The sequence below is a fragment of the Penaeus japonicus genome, unplaced genomic scaffold, assembly GCF_977035675.1.
Source record: "Penaeus japonicus unplaced genomic scaffold, GWHDUDI00000001_assembly GWHDUDI00000039, whole genome shotgun sequence".
Taxonomy (NCBI): Eukaryota; Metazoa; Arthropoda; class Malacostraca; order Decapoda; family Penaeidae; genus Penaeus; species Penaeus japonicus.
The window spans coordinates 8791500-8806499 of NW_028234441.1; the positions used below are offsets into that span (position 1 = coordinate 8791500).

The window sequence follows — 15000 nt, forward strand, 5'->3', positions numbered from 1 at the left end:
GAAATATGTACACTTATGGCAATAGCTCTTCGATTCAGTTGCCGTGAAATAAATAATTGTGTGTTTAATCTAACCCAGTGAATTCCCCATATCGTAACCATCCTTTCTTCGAGATTCCCGCCATTACAAACGTTCCACCACAGGAATAATGACACTCGAGGTCGCCCCCGCTGAACATGTCTGTTGGGAATAACAACGTGATAAATTAGGAACAAATAATTAACTGGCAACGTCGCCCAGGTATCCCACAGTGTTTGCCGAAAGTTGTAGTTCACCTGGGGACGTTGGCCCTTTCGAAGCTCATTCAGTGGGTCGTAACAACACATACACGAACGTAAGAAAAAAAGAACCACAGAGGCCGAACTCCCCACTCTTTTGCAAGATGATCTGCGTGCAAGGCTGTGGCTGTGGAGGAATTCTGCAATTGAACTAGTGGAGGAATTTTAGCCTCAGGTGGCTCAGTGCGAGGAGGGGTGGGGGGGGGGGTTTATAGCGCGAGGCCATCAAGTATTCTGTGCTGGAACACGCAGGCTACTCTGTCAACAGAAAGGGAGAGAACCGAGTTTGCAGATTGAGATTGAGATTTTGCGTGCAGTGCGAACAGCGCCTGTACGTCGACCTGTGTAATCGGAGTAATCGCAAGGGCGTATTGTCTTCTCGTACACGGATGGTATCGCTGGCGAGTGATTGGTCTGGAAAGTCGAGTCTGGATAGTTTACACGTCGTCATATAATCTCCCTTGTCATACAAGTTCGACTGGTGTATGGATACAGTCAGGTTCGTTGCATACCTGTTGTGTGTGCTCAGACGGAGTGTGCAGACTGCAAGTAAAGAAAATCAATATATAGCCGTGTGAAGCGAATATTACTACTTTGCATGCAATGCTACTCATAGTCAGTCGTTTAGAAATGTGCCACGGCTTTTAAGTTCTATCAGTCCCCCTGTTTTGAAATGCAAATGCATGCTAGTGTCAAGTGTCAAGGGAAAAGTGAGAGAACAGGCCTCATCGGGAACTGGATATGAAAGGAAGCAAGAGGGAGAGAAGGAATTGACGGGCCGGCGGCGGGGACGGGGCAGGGGGGGGGAGAGGGAGGACAAGAAACAAGAGCCAGAGACCCAGCGAACAAAGGCTCTGAAGGGATGTGACACTGAGGAGGGATTACACCGAGGATGTGACGATTGTGGGCAGCTGTGGGCTGGGGCTGGAGGGGGGTGGGCGTGTGGGGACGTGAGCTCGCCGTGGCCCCACAGATCACCCTGTCAGAGAACGCGGGCGTGTAGTTCTCTCGCCCGCTAGGCTCCCGAGCGCGGTGGTGAGGTGCGCGTGATGAGCTAGTGTGGTGACGCCGATGATGAACTCGCCGTGGCATCGTTTATAGGATGATATAATCACTGTGCGCCAATTAGTGTTGATCGTGAGGTTGTGACGCTGCGTGGAGGAGAAATTAGCAAAGACAACATTGATACCGAAAAAGATGTTTTGTCGCTAGTAGTGTTTTTGCGACAGACTGACATACGTTTGTATATGCGTCATATATATGTGTGCTCTTCTTTCAGGTGTCTTGCATTCTCTGATTAGAGAGAATGACTTTATAAATACAGACTGAAGACCTTGTGGTGAACATAACTCGAATACATAATGTCAGAAAGATGAAACTCAGTGAAGATTCGCAGCACGAACAGTCCAGAAGAATAGAGCTCTGGTGACACAAGGACATGGCACACGAGGGAGCTTAGAGTGAGAGAGGACAGTGCCAGCGTGCCATCATGAAGGTGTCCGGACGCGCCCTGGAGCTGAATGCCATCTTCCTGGTGGCGGTGCTGCTGCTGGTGTCACTCCAGGTCTTTCTACACGTGGGTATCGTGAGCTTTCGTTCCTGACTTCGCTCTCGCATATGTCTCCCGTTTCTCCCAACCTTGTCGGACTGCATAGTATCTGTATTTTTATCTTTATCATTATCATTGCCATTGTCATTATATTACCATTATTATTGTCGTTGTCATCATCATCATCATCATCATCATCATCATCATCATCATCATCATCATCATCATCATCATCATCATCATCATCATCATCATCATCATCATCATCATCATCATCATCATCATCATCATCATCATCATCATCATCATCATCATCATCATCTTCACCATCACCCTTATCCTTATCCTTCCTCCTCTTCTTCTACTTCGTGTTCTTCCGTATACCCTCTCCTTCTTCCTTGATTATTGTAACAATTTGATTTATATATAAGAAGTAGAGCCTTCCGTAACATGTAGTTCTTAGGTACCCCCTCCCCCCTCCCCCCTGCTCCTCCAAAAGCAGTTCTGCTTGGAGAAACTTGCTTGACGCCCCCCTCCCTCCCCGTCCAAGCAACTTCCAGACTCCCCTCCCCCCCCGTCCATGCAACTTCCAGACTCCCCCCCCCCGTCCATGCAACTTCCAGACTCCCCCCCCCTCACCGCTTTTCCTCACTTGCCTGAGGGCAGCAACGGTGTTCTGGGTCGAAAACACTTCCGCTTCCCTGTCCTCTACCAGAGCGAAACCAAGCATACAGGAAATGTGGGAATTTAAATCATATAATTATTTTACAGTATATGTATTTTTCATGTAAACGAAACAACAAATGCGTTGGCTATATAGAATGGATGTATGGAAATACATATAGTGAAGGCAGGTCGATTGATAGGGATATCATTTGTATTTATTTACTATATGTTCATGTACCATATAGACGTAAATCCAGCACATCAAAGGCTCACTGAATGAAAGAGTTGATTCAGCCACGAAAGACCCGAGTAACAAACACTGTATCCTAATTTGCATAAGATCGGTACGTGATTTGCAAAAGCTGGACTTGAATTATGAATTTCGCTACAAATTTCCTGTACTCTGTGTAGCATGGTTGTCTTACGGTGCTTGAAGACAAAATCGGATGTCGAGGGAACCATGGGGGAACCATGGGGGAGGGAGGAAGGGGTGCAGAGGGTGAGAGGTTGAGGGAATGCATGCAAGAACGAGGGGAGAACATTCAGTCAAACATCAAGTCATTCCCTTCCCCCTCCCCCCTCCCCCCACCTCCCCTCCCCCGTCCCACCTTAACCGCCTACAGCGTGACTCATGATTCACACGACATTGTCCCTGAACATCTGCTTCTGGTGTCATCTTAATGTTAATCTATAGCATTGCAAACTCTTTTTGTGTCTAATGTACTGCATCAAACTACGTAGCATTTACTTTCAGAGGTCAGAAACATGATTTGAATATTAGATACAAAAAATGAACTTGAAGAGAACTAACCTCTCTGAACATTAGAGGAAACGCAGAGAAAAGAGAGAGGGGCGTATTCACACTCAGGCACAAACATTCACTTGTACTGCAACATGCAGTGTCTCAAGATTCAGATGTTGTGATAGTAAGGGTTGCCGAACAGCTGCACCGCTTCAGAAGGCAGTTGTTATGGGAGGTTCTCATTTTAAGTATTATTTACTCCACCTGTTTTAATACAGGGGGGGGGGGGGCATCAGTATCCTTTTCCTTTCAAGCTGTACCAACGTCCAATGCAGTAAATTATCGTTCCAGTTATATTTATGCAACATGAATAACTACTTTATCAATGGTGCTGGTGTCTGTCCCCGCGTTGGGAAATTTGACACTTCAGACGATGGCCGTAAGTGTTCATATTGCATGCCCTTCGGATTGCAGAGAAAGCGCCGCCCACTGACAGGCGTAGCTAGGTTGCCCCAGCGGTGATATCTGGTGACCTATTTGACGTCCCGAGTCGCGGTTCGAGAGAATTCGATTTGATCTGCGGAGGGAGAACACAGAGGGCGAGGTGCAACACATGCGTTCGTGGGGAGTGGCAGGGAAGGGAAGCACGGAGCTTGCCGGGTGTCTCTCTCTTTCTCTTTCTCTTTCTCTTTCTCTTTCTCTTTCTCTCTCTCTCTCTCTCTCTCTCTCTCTCTCTCTCTCTCTCTCTCTCTCTCTCTCTCTCTCTCTCTCTCTCTCTCTCTCTCTCTCTCTCTTTCTCTCTCTCTCTTCTCTCTCTCTCTTCTCTCTTTCTCTCTTTCTCTCTTTCTCTCTTTCTCTCTTTCTCTCTTTCTCTCTTTCTCTTTCTCTTTCTCCTTCTCTCTCTCCTTCTCTCTCTCTTTCTCTCTCTCTTTCTCTTTCTCTCTCTCTTTCTCTCCCTCCTTCTCTCCTTCCTTCTCTCTCTCCTTCCCCTCCCTCTTACACATCCCTTTCTTCCTCCCTTTCTTCCATCCCTCCCTCTCTCCCTCCCTCTCCCTCTCCCTCCCTCCCTCTGTCCTTCCATCCCCCCTCGACACTATACCGAGATTCCTGAGGAACAGATACTGCGCCCTCCTTACCCCCTCCCCCTCCCCCCCCATCCCCTTCCCCCGCACCCTCACACTTCCTCCTCCGGATTTTCATAACTGATTATCTCAGCCAAGGCGTCACGTGCTTCAGGTGGCGGCGTGTTTATCTCACATAATATATTTTTGTTTTTGATCTGGCTGATTTGTCGCTTTGTATACGTGGCAGCAATATTGTAGTTTCTTTCTCTCTTTCTCTGTTTCTTTCTCTCTCTCTCTCTGTTCTCTTCCTCCCTCTCCCTCTCCCTCTCCCTCTCCCTCTCCCTCTCCCTCTCCCTCTCCCTCTCCCTCTCCCTCTCTCTCTCTCTCTCCCTGTATCTATCTATCTATCTATATATATCTTTCTCTCTCTCTAAAACAAAAGTAAAGCACAAGGAAGTAAGAAGCGAGGCGAGGAGTGCACGGCAGGAGGAAGAGGAAGGAGAATGTGGGTGGAGCTTGCGATAAGTGGGGATGCGGGGTAGGGGGGGAAGGGGGAAGGGAGCTGGGTGGAGCACATGACTAAGGGGGGGAGGGGGAGGGGTTTCAACATCCCGGTGATCTGGTTTTGTTTTTGTTTTTGTTTTTCTCATTCGTTTCTCATGGATGTTCATGCGGTTAGAGTTATTGTTATAATTGTCAAGGTTTATATAAAGACATAAAAACACGTACTCGCTCTCTCTCACTCGCTCTCTATCTCTCTTTCTCTCTTCTGGCTCTGTCTCTGTCTCTCTGTATATTTGTCTCTAAGGCCTCTATACCTCTATGTATCTATGTCTCTTTTTCTCCCTTTCTCTCCTCCTCTCTTCTCTTCTTCTCTTCTCTTCATCTTTTCCTCTCTTCCCCCCCCCCCTCTCTCTCTCTCTCTCTCTCTCTCTCTCTCTCTCTCTCTCTCTCTCTCTCTCTCTCTCTCTCTCTCTTCTCTATCTCTCTCTTCTCTCTCTCTCTTCTTTCTCTCTCTCTCTCTCTTCTCTTCTCTTCTCTCTTTCTCTCTTTTCTCAATCTCTCTCTCTCTGAAACTCTCTCTCTCTCTCTCTCTCCCTCTCTCTCTCTCTCTCTCTCTCTCTCCTCTCTCTCCTTTTCTCTCCTCTCTCTCTCTCTTCTCTCTTCTTTCTTCTCTCTTCTTCTTCTCTTCTCTTCATCTCTCTTCATCTCATCTTCATCTTCATCTTCATCTTCATCTCTCTCATCTCTCTCTCTCTCTTCTCTTCTCTCTCTCATCTTCATCTTCGTCTTCATCTGCATCTTCATCTTCATCTTCATCTCTCTCATCTTCATCTTCTCTCTTCATCTATCATCTCTTCATCTCATCTCTCATCTCATCTCTCTCTCTTCTCATCTCTCTTCTTCTTCTTCTTCTTCATCTTTTCCTCTCTTCCTCTCTCTCTCTCTTTCTCTCTCTCTCTATCTATCTATCTCTCTCTCTCTAGCTTTCTTTCACTACGTTAATCATTATACAACCCAAATCTTCTCAGGTGTAATATTGAAGGCAAGTGGCTACTTCGAATCATATCTAGAGAGAGTGTGTGGATTTCTCATACCTTTGTTTACGTCGGTTAGCAGCGGGGGCGTTCGAAATCGTTGCCGCGTTTTCAGTTCACTGATTCGCTATACATTTTCTTTATTAGTAAAGAAAACATATATGTCCAATATATCTATTGTCATTTGTTTTGTTATCTAGTGAAATATGATGTGCCGTCTTTTGATTTACCGATAATATTGTTCATTTTCCTAAGCCGTAGCCCATTGAAGTCCTCCGAAGATGACGTGACAAAACAACAAATCCCGTAACGTTGCTCAACAGTGTTCGCTGTAGGGCTGTACAAAAGCGTACACATATGGTAAATAGCCGAGGATTGCCCAAGAGAGGTATTTAAGTCACTGCGACACGATATATTCATCAGCGCGTACTAGAACAAGACACACACACACACACACACACACACACACACACACACACACACACACACACACACACACACACACACACACACACACACACACACACACACATATATATATATATATATATATATATATAGATAGATAGATAGATAGATAGATAGATAGATAGATAGATAGATAGATAGATAGATTATAATAGATATGTAGATAGAAACGCTACTGCATACGAGTTTAATTTTCAAGTGATCGAAAGTAAATTATTTCTCTTTAGATTTGTGATCGTTGACGTACCATATGAAAATCCGCTTGAAAAATGAAATCTGAAAAAAATAGTTTAATATGAAATGCTGACAGCGTATGTGAAAAGCAAAAGGGATAACAATACCCTGTTTACCAATTCTTAAAGTATATCATCTCCTCTTCCTTCTGATATGTGTGTGTATGTGTGTGTGAGTGTGTGTATGAGTGGGAGTGGGAGTGTGTGTGAGAGAGAGAGAGTGTGTGTGTGTGTGTGAGTGTGTGTGTGAGTGTGAGTCTGTGTGTGTGTGTGTGTGTGTGTGTGTGTTTGAGAGAGTGATTGCATGTAGTTCTAGTTACATTTTTGTATACGCGTATACATATATAAAGACATCTTTACGTACATGTATCATACGCACACTAGAACGAGAAAGGAAAGATAAGATAAGGCGTTGCAATTCATGAATTATAAAAACATGTTGCACTTACTGGATTCATTTCCCTTAATCTGAATTCAAGGCAGCTGATCACTGCTCATGTACTGTGTCAGGAAGTCTATGTCCACATTCGAGCTAAACTGAAGACTACCAGACTATATTACCATCTTATAATGGTTTTGCCTATTTTCATGGAATATCTTTATCTTTTTTAGACTTATCAGTTTATGACTATGATATTGTAGTAACAGTTAACTTTCTTTTGTATATTGATTTTCATTTTCTCACTCATTTTTCTCCATATAGGTAGACAAATATAGATATAGATATATAATAATAGGTATATAGGAATATTTCTATGTGTGTATATTGAATGTTTGTTTGTTTTGATACAATTAATTACCTGTGACTATGATCACTGTGATTCCATATAATAAGTTTACAACAGACAACAACCTGAGCCCCTGTGTAACCGAAGCTTCCCCTTGCAGCATGTGCAGAAGCAGATGTACACGGAGGAGGTGAGGAACCTGAGCGAGCGAGCTGTGCCCATTCCGGATGCAGGGATACAGGAGGGAGAGCAAGGCAGGTGTTTTTAACCTTTCAGTTACTTTGCCTTCGTGTGGTAGATCGTGACGCTTTTTTTTGTAATTGTGGTGATTTTTGTAGTCATTTTGAGGATGGTTATTGATATATTTAGGGTTAGAGAGGAGAATTTGGAAACCACACATTGGCATACACACACACACACACAAACACAAACACAAACACACACAAACACACACAAACACACACAAACACACACAAACACACACAAACACACACACACACACACACACACACACACACACACACACACACATACATATTTGAATGACCAGGCATTTACCAACGAATAGCTAGCTATCAGCAATGATAACTCAAGAGCAAAAAATAGCAGATAGCCAAGGATGTTTGATTTTTTCTCTCAAAATGATAAGTGGACAATAAAGACTTCCAGGTCAGGTACAAAGAAAGGAATGCATATCGTTGCTCTATCGTATTTTGGATGTGATAGCGGACTATTTTATTTGATAAGGAGAGAGTTACATTATAGTCTATAGGAACTAACATAGACTGATATGAAAATATGCAAATAGCTAAGGATATATAGATATGGACATATGTATGTATTTAATGATGTGATGATGATAAGACATACATACATAATGATATACAAATAAAAGGAATAAATGAATTAATCAATTGTATGTGCGTGTTTGTCTATAAATTGATTGACAGCTTGCTTTAGTAATTTATTTATCTAGATTTTTCATGAGCCTTAATGAAGCCTCTGTCTCCGCAGGCGCGGCGCTGAGCGGGCTGCCCGACGCGGCGCCCTCGCAGCCGGCCTTCGTGCCCAACATCCGCAAGTCGTTTCCCAAGAGGAAGGCCCACTACTTCCGCAAGCTGAAGAAATCCAAGAAAAACAAGAAGAACAAGAAGAACAAAGCGAGGAAGCCCCCGGCGACGGGAGGGGAGGGGAAGCAGGGGGGAGGGAGGGGCCAGGGCAAGACCTCCTCCTCGGGGCCGAAGAAGGAGCCCCTCCACGGCAGAGGGAAGGGCAAGGCGACGGGCGCGAAGAAGGAGGCGAAGCTAATCCACGACGATCTGATGCGGCTGAAGAAAGCGGTGCAGAGGGAGATGTCAGAGGGAAAGAAGGCGGACAAGAAAGCGAGTCTCGCCGCCACGTAAGATCTTCGCAACGCAACGCTTCGACGGGCAATGTTATTCAGGGCGTCATGTGCGATAAGTCCCCTTCAATTGTGCTCACACCGTGCATATACGAATAAAAAAAAAGCTATGGGTAATTTTTGGGTCAGATTTCGTTGCGTAAACTTGATCGGATCTGCAATGCTCTGGCTCTCTGACTAATGTCGATATATCATTTTATACTTTTTTTTTTAAGGATAGTCACAATTAAAGATAGCTTATTCATTATTCTGAAAATAAGCTATTACTGAATATCTTCAGAGGGATGTCAACGAGGAGAGTTTTAAAAGACGATCTGCATGAAAACAGGTTGGTTCCGTGCCTAGTTTACATGAGCATAAGTATTCTTCAGGAGTGCACAAAAAAAAGTCGAAACGTTGAGTCGAAATCGTGGATGCATTGCCTCCCATCCATGTGTGGTTTGTCTTTCAAGTAGGACTTTTTAAAAAATCCTTTTGTGTGTGCTTTCATAACAAAGTCTGCGTGAGAGTGCGACGGCGAAATATGAGTCTGTCACTTGTTGAACCTGTTTGGTGCCTGTTTGTGTTCGTTGACCGTATGAGCACGTCTTCACAAATGTAAAGTATGTGATTTATTTATAAGCAGACTCCATAGCTGTCTCTCGCCGTTTGGATTGTATATTTTCGTGAGTCCTTTTGACGTCCTACAAGAGCTGCAAGAAACCGTCATGAATCTACACGTCATTCTAACTTTTATACTTGCAATAATGTTTCTTTAAGATCTCGATGCTTTGATTTAAACTCCTCTTAGAATATTGCCCATTGTATCAGACGCTAGTTATGATTGCAATGTGTAGCCTGGATGTTGCCTTATATAATGTTCGTAGATTACAGGGAATTAGGGATTTCTCAGCGCCAAGCTCTTGCTTATAGAAAGGTATTGGCGTCGTCGGTGGCTTCATTGTATTAATTTATATCGTTAAATTTTCAAGTTAATTATCTTGATGGTGTTGCTTAGGTTGTTAAGAGAGACTATGGCAATATATGGGTTGTCTTCACGTACTGATATTCTCTAACACCCAAACCTAACAGTCCTTTAGGAGTTATTTCTAGACGACATGAAGGCTGTTGTTTCGGCCTGACGAGACCTTCCATTGGGTCGCCAACACCCACTCAGCCGAAGTATTTGTGTTCTTCTGATCATTGTTGCTGGCTTTATTCTTTGTTGATGTCCACATTTGTTTATGTTTTCAGGTAAATGTTGTACATTTAGCGCGTGTGAGGGAGTACAGATGCAAAATGAACTACTTACAAACGTCCATGCATTGATTCGTGTTCGTGCGCGCGCAAATGCATACACACTCATTCACTCATCAATCACCACTCACCACTCACTCACTCACTCACTCACTCACTCACTCACTCACTCACTCACTCACTCACTCACTCACTCACTCACTCACTCACTCACTCACTCACTCACATATATCCAACACACACACACACACATTGTGTGTGTGTGCGTGCGTGCGCATATATATATATATATATATATATATATATATATATACATATATATATATATATATATATATATATATATATATATATATATGCATATGCATATGCATATACCTGGATGATGTATTTACATGTTGAAAACATTTGCCATCGGACACCACATATTTTAGTTTCCTTTTCCTCTACAAAACGATATAAAGGTGGACGTGCTTTTCATGGTATACAGTATATATTTTTCTAAAAGGGACACAGGACTTCTTGCTTCTTTGACCAGGTATCGTAATCCATGATTGTTGTCTATATAAACATTATATACGGTTGATCACCTTATATTGTGCACGAGATAATGTATAGGAAAAAAAAAAGTTTATTTAAAATTGAGTGGGTTTTGAGCATGACTTTGTACTGCGATATCTTATCTTTGTTATGTGCCTATTGAAGTTAATATATAGGTTGGTTTCGTCTGTTTGTAGATTTTAAATTAGAATAGAAAAAATGAAAAAGAGATGTTGAAATACATTATGTTGTAAAATTTTAAAAGAGAATTTATATACATTTACAAGATGCAGATTTGTACGTGGTAATTTTGTATAAAAAACAATAAAACAAATGAGTTTTTGGGATATATTTATTTCCTTCATATCTAAATTCTACAGACTAGGAGACCTATAACATATGGCCTCCCGTGTCATAGCTTTGTTAATCTATACATAAAACTGTACAAGAAAAAGACGTTCAACTGTGTATTTAACAAGTTGTGAAAGTCTCCGTGTGAGAGTTGCACTGGTAGAAAACGGAACCTGAAGTGCTGTGGGAAGTAACGTTTTAAGGTGAGACTAATACATTTACGATGGGATTTAGAATGGTCTGGGTTAAACTGAAAAAATATGTAAGTACACTTTAGGCGCATTATTTTTTTTAGCGTACTATGATCACAGACATATTTTAGAGTGTTTATTATCAGACCTAAATCTCTTAATCAATTAACTTTCTGTTACTTATAATCATTTGACACTGATGGAATATTGATCATTAATATTGGTTGATATTAATTTAGTATTTTTTTCTTATCATAAGCCTTATCAATATCCCTCAAAGTACATGTAAGAGTAAAAAGAGTTCAAAATGCTACAGAAAGAAATAGACAAATGAAGTGGAAAGAAGTGGAAAATGCGACACAAACAAGCGTGAACATAGACGAATTCCGATGACCAAGATCTTGCAAATCTACCCAAATCAAAGTCCGTTGCTGTGTTTACTAAAATGACGTCACACAATCCCTGATAACGCCACACAGCCCTTGATGGAAGACAGAACGCGTGGTTCATAGAGCACCAGGATGAGACAACACAACGCTTTGGGTATCCACATTCATAAATTCTTCTCAATGAAATTTGCAGTCCGTCATCATACCGTAGATTGTTCTTTCAAATGTCATAGTACTTTCACTATCATCGATTCATGTTGTTGCTCTCCGTTGAAGTATCTTTTTTGTTTGTTTGTTGTTTTGTTTAATGTGTTGATTATAGGATAAACCACACAGTCCACAACAACAATATGAACTTTTCTTATTCACAAACCTGAAATTATCTCGATACTTTTTTTTTTCTCACATTTTTTCACTCAGCAAGCTTGTTCCTTTTAGCAATAGATTTAGGTCTTGAGTATTATTTCTAGTGCCGAAGCAACAGTCATAGCAATGATATGTACAGCGAATGAGGATAAAAAATATAATGTTCTAACTTTACTCTTATCCCAAAGTTAGACATTATATATCAATGAAATAAGTTTTTTAAACACGTACAGTTTTGATACGATTATTTTTCCTCTCTCTCGCACTACAAGAGCAAATAATACATCGACACTGTGCAACGTTTTCACATAAAACAATTTAATCATAATATCCATGAAGACTGCACTATCTATGCATTTTCTTTTCTCTCTTTTTATGTGCATTTAAAGTTTTGCGTGCCTGCTCTTGCTGAATCTCCACTGAAACTCTGAAAGAAGAATTTGATGTCGTCGTGACAAATAGCGTTCTACGAAAATAGACATTTACTCTAAAATACAAAAAATAACGATGTCAACATCTTACAGCATGCCTGAGACATTACATTATGGCTTGTTAGTTTTTGTAATATTTGTTCTTTATTCCATTTTCTTTTATAAAATAAGATTAGAACAATTTTGTTAGTTGATTCAATAGATTGTATTTTTGTGATATCGAATTCACTAAGAACTATTAACAATGTTTATATTAAGGTGAAAATAAGGACACAATCCAAGAAAAGTACGTTGGGAAGAAATATAAAAGTTATCCATGCACATACTTTTAGCATTAAAGAAAACTGTTATAAGAAGAGGTAACTGATGAAAATTTACTTGTAGTGTTACACGTGCTATATACAGCGAACAAAACTAATAAATTTGTATATCATTAACTAAATAAAACTTATATAGATATTATGCATAAAATATACATCAAAATATTGGGAAAAATAAAAAGGACAGCCCCTACAAGGTTACATTCATGATAAATTCTCATTCTATATATACAAAATCTTTTGAACTTGAAAAGAAAAGAGATTCTACGTATTTTACACAAGAATGTAACACGCAAAAAAAAACTTTCTGAAAACAAGAAAGAGCTGTATTCATGCAGAGCAGGAACACCTTAAGTGCTAGATTCTTTTTTGGCCTTCTGTGAGCAGTTTTGTCATATATACATAAAGTGACTAAAGGTCTTTTCTCAGACTTAAAGACACAAAGATCATACGTCTGCCACTGAGGGGTCGTCTGCCCAGAGGTCGTACCACGGGCCACATAAGTTTCCAGTTGTGTATGACCGCTGGTCGATGCGAGACACTCCCTCTGGATACTTCAGGCGACGGTTCATGTAGTCGCTGTAGTTGAGAATGTTAACTTCATTGCCATATTGCCATGGCATCAGTAGTCGGTCGGCAGGCTGACTCTGGCTTTCCTTCGGGAGAGGACAGGGGGGCCGCTGCGTCCTCCTGGGGGGCAACGGCGGCGTCTCTGAGGACTGGGACGGCGGAATCGAATAAGGGGAGTTGTTTTGACTTGCGTCAGGCCGTCGCGGAGACACGTGACTTCTGATTTGAGTGATTTTGGTAGAGGTGGAAGACGCAGTGGATGATGGCGGGTTGGACATGGGCAGCGGAGGTGGCGGAGGAGACCTGCGTTGGGCAGGCGACGCCCAGGTGAGGGAACGAGATACTTGTTTCCTCGTCTGCGTCTTCTTCATTGCGCACCTGTGGTCGCTGACGACCATGTAGATCTCCTCCTCGTTGTCCTCCTCGTCACTCCCCGTTAGGGTGCTGTTGCCCGAGGAAGAGTTCGAGTTCTGCTGAGACGACTCGCTCTGCCTCGTGTTCGAGCAGGACCTCGGCGACGGGTTGGGGTCGTCATGGGGCAGGGGCATCGGCGGGCGGATCGAGTAATCCACAGTGGGCCTGGTGCTGGCAGGCGTGGGCGGCGCAGGGGGTTGGAAGGATGGCGGGTCTGGGATATCCAGGCTTACGTCAACGAGTGAGGAGTGTCTCCAGTCCTCGGACCAGACGTCCTCGTAGTCTGCACTCTGCAGGTCGTCAGGAATCCCGCGGCAGGAGTCCATGCCCAGACAGAGGAGAGACGAGCTCCTCCGCACGGTTCGCCGCCCTCTCTCCTGACTTCGGCCGCGCTCTCTCTGGGCGGCGATCTTTTGGGCGCAGGGCGAGGACCTGTTGGTCTTCCTCCTCGCCAAAGTCACAAAATGATCAATGGAGAGAGAAGGAAGGGAACGATCCCTGTGTTTAACAGTCTCGCTTTTGTGTTTGCGACCAGGTGTCGGAAGTGTCATGGTGGCGTCCTGGTCCCCTGCTATGTACTGGAAGGACTGTTGGTCACTAGAATGGCAGGACTCGGGGCTGAGAAGGCAAGGGAGAGAGACCGGCTCCGAGTTATACGGCGGAGATGTGGAGGACCTCAGCCAGCGGGAGCTGAGGCTGTTCATGGAATGTGGGACAAGTCTGGCAAAGCAAAGGAAGGCGAAGGTAAAACAAAAGAAAACGTATACAGAAGGGACAAAACACATGAAAAGCAAAAGACGACATCACAGACATGACACTATTTCTAGGGGGAAAATAAGACACATGATGCAAGATGGGAGATCAAGCACAGGTATACAAAGCCTCACTTACCCGTTGAGATCATCGTCGGAATAGTCAGCCTCGGGGTTGACAGGAGGCCTTATGCTGCCGCTCTCGTTGCTGAAGCCGCTGTCATCGCTCGAGTGAAAGGACGCGTTCCCGCTGCCTCTCTTCTGGAAGCGCGTAGAGAGGTGGGAGGACCCTGCCCCGGTGGTGAAGGAGCGACTCAAGGTCATGGAGGAGCCGGTGGTCAAGGAGCCGCTGGAGGTGAAAGGGTTAGAGCCGGACTTGCAGTGCGCCTGCGGCTGACTCGTGGATTTCTTGATGGTGGGGGCTGAGACTCGGGCTGAAGGGGGGTCCAGGATGGCGTGGTTGAAGAGGACCGTGTTGACGCTAGAGGACATGCTGGTGCAGGTTCTCAGAGTCTCCTGGGAAGAGGCTACATGTGATGATTTGGCAGAGGCGGAGGACTGTGGCACTGGAACGCTCGAGGCAGAAGTGGAGGCACTGGCATGGGAGGCGGCGGCGGGACTAGCGGCTCGGACCTGTAGGGAGTCGCGAGACTGAAGCCTTGGCACATGCCGTAAGGGTAAGTGATTGGCGCTGCAGTATAGTATGTAAAGACAGAACCAGTCACAAGTGGCGATCAGTAATGCACAGAGTTGTTCTGTTCTGTTTGTTTAG

The 15000-nt window shown here is 43.5% G+C and overlaps 2 protein-coding genes across 9 annotated transcripts in view; one reads left to right on the top strand and one right to left on the bottom strand.

The window, feature by feature from the left end:
- The first annotated feature begins 218 nt into the window (after positions 1–218).
- On the top strand, positions 219–10786 carry LOC122262975 (uncharacterized). 5 transcript variants are annotated; one of them, XM_043031256.2, is made up of 4 exons: positions 219–334; positions 1558–1854; positions 7427–7520; positions 8281–10786. In XM_043031256.2, the coding sequence occupies exons 2-4, from the start codon at positions 1768–1770 to the stop codon at positions 8667–8669; spliced, it is 570 nt and encodes a 189-aa protein (XP_042887190.2). In that variant the 5' UTR covers positions 219–334; positions 1558–1767; the 3' UTR covers positions 8670–10786. The 5 variants fall into 5 exon arrangements, with proteins under 5 accessions (XP_042887190.2, XP_042887198.2, XP_042887204.2 ...); XM_043031264.2 differs by lacking the exon at positions 219–334 and adding an exon at positions 506–632; XM_043031270.2 differs by lacking the exon at positions 219–334 and adding an exon at positions 644–777.
- Positions 10783–15000, bottom strand: part of IRSp53 (Insulin receptor substrate 53 kDa) — a 147674-nt gene continuing 143456 nt past the window's right edge. For 3 of the 4 annotated variants that reach the window (XM_086533634.1, XM_086533633.1, XM_086533637.1), the window contains exons 13-14: positions 14368–14861; positions 10783–14196 (exon numbers count right to left, since the gene is read on the bottom strand). In XM_086533634.1, coding sequence (XP_086389760.1) covers positions 12939–14196; positions 14368–14861 — 1752 coding nt within the window. In that variant the 3' untranslated portion in view covers positions 10783–12938. The remainder of the gene's footprint in view (positions 14197–14367; positions 14862–15000) is intronic. The other variant, XM_086533636.1, reaches the window with a different exon arrangement.

Coding starts and splice junctions, on each gene's coding strand:
- LOC122262975 (XM_043031256.2), top strand. CDS start 1,768: ATGAAGGTGTCCGGACGCGCCCTGGAGCTGAATGCCATCTTCCTGGTG. Junction 1,855..7,426: donor CACTCCAGGTCTTTCTACAC/GTGGGTATCGTG, acceptor TTCCCCTTGCAG/CATGTGCAGAAGCAGATGTA. Junction 7,521..8,280: donor GATACAGGAGGGAGAGCAAG/GCAGGTGTTTTT, acceptor CTGTCTCCGCAG/GCGCGGCGCTGAGCGGGCTG.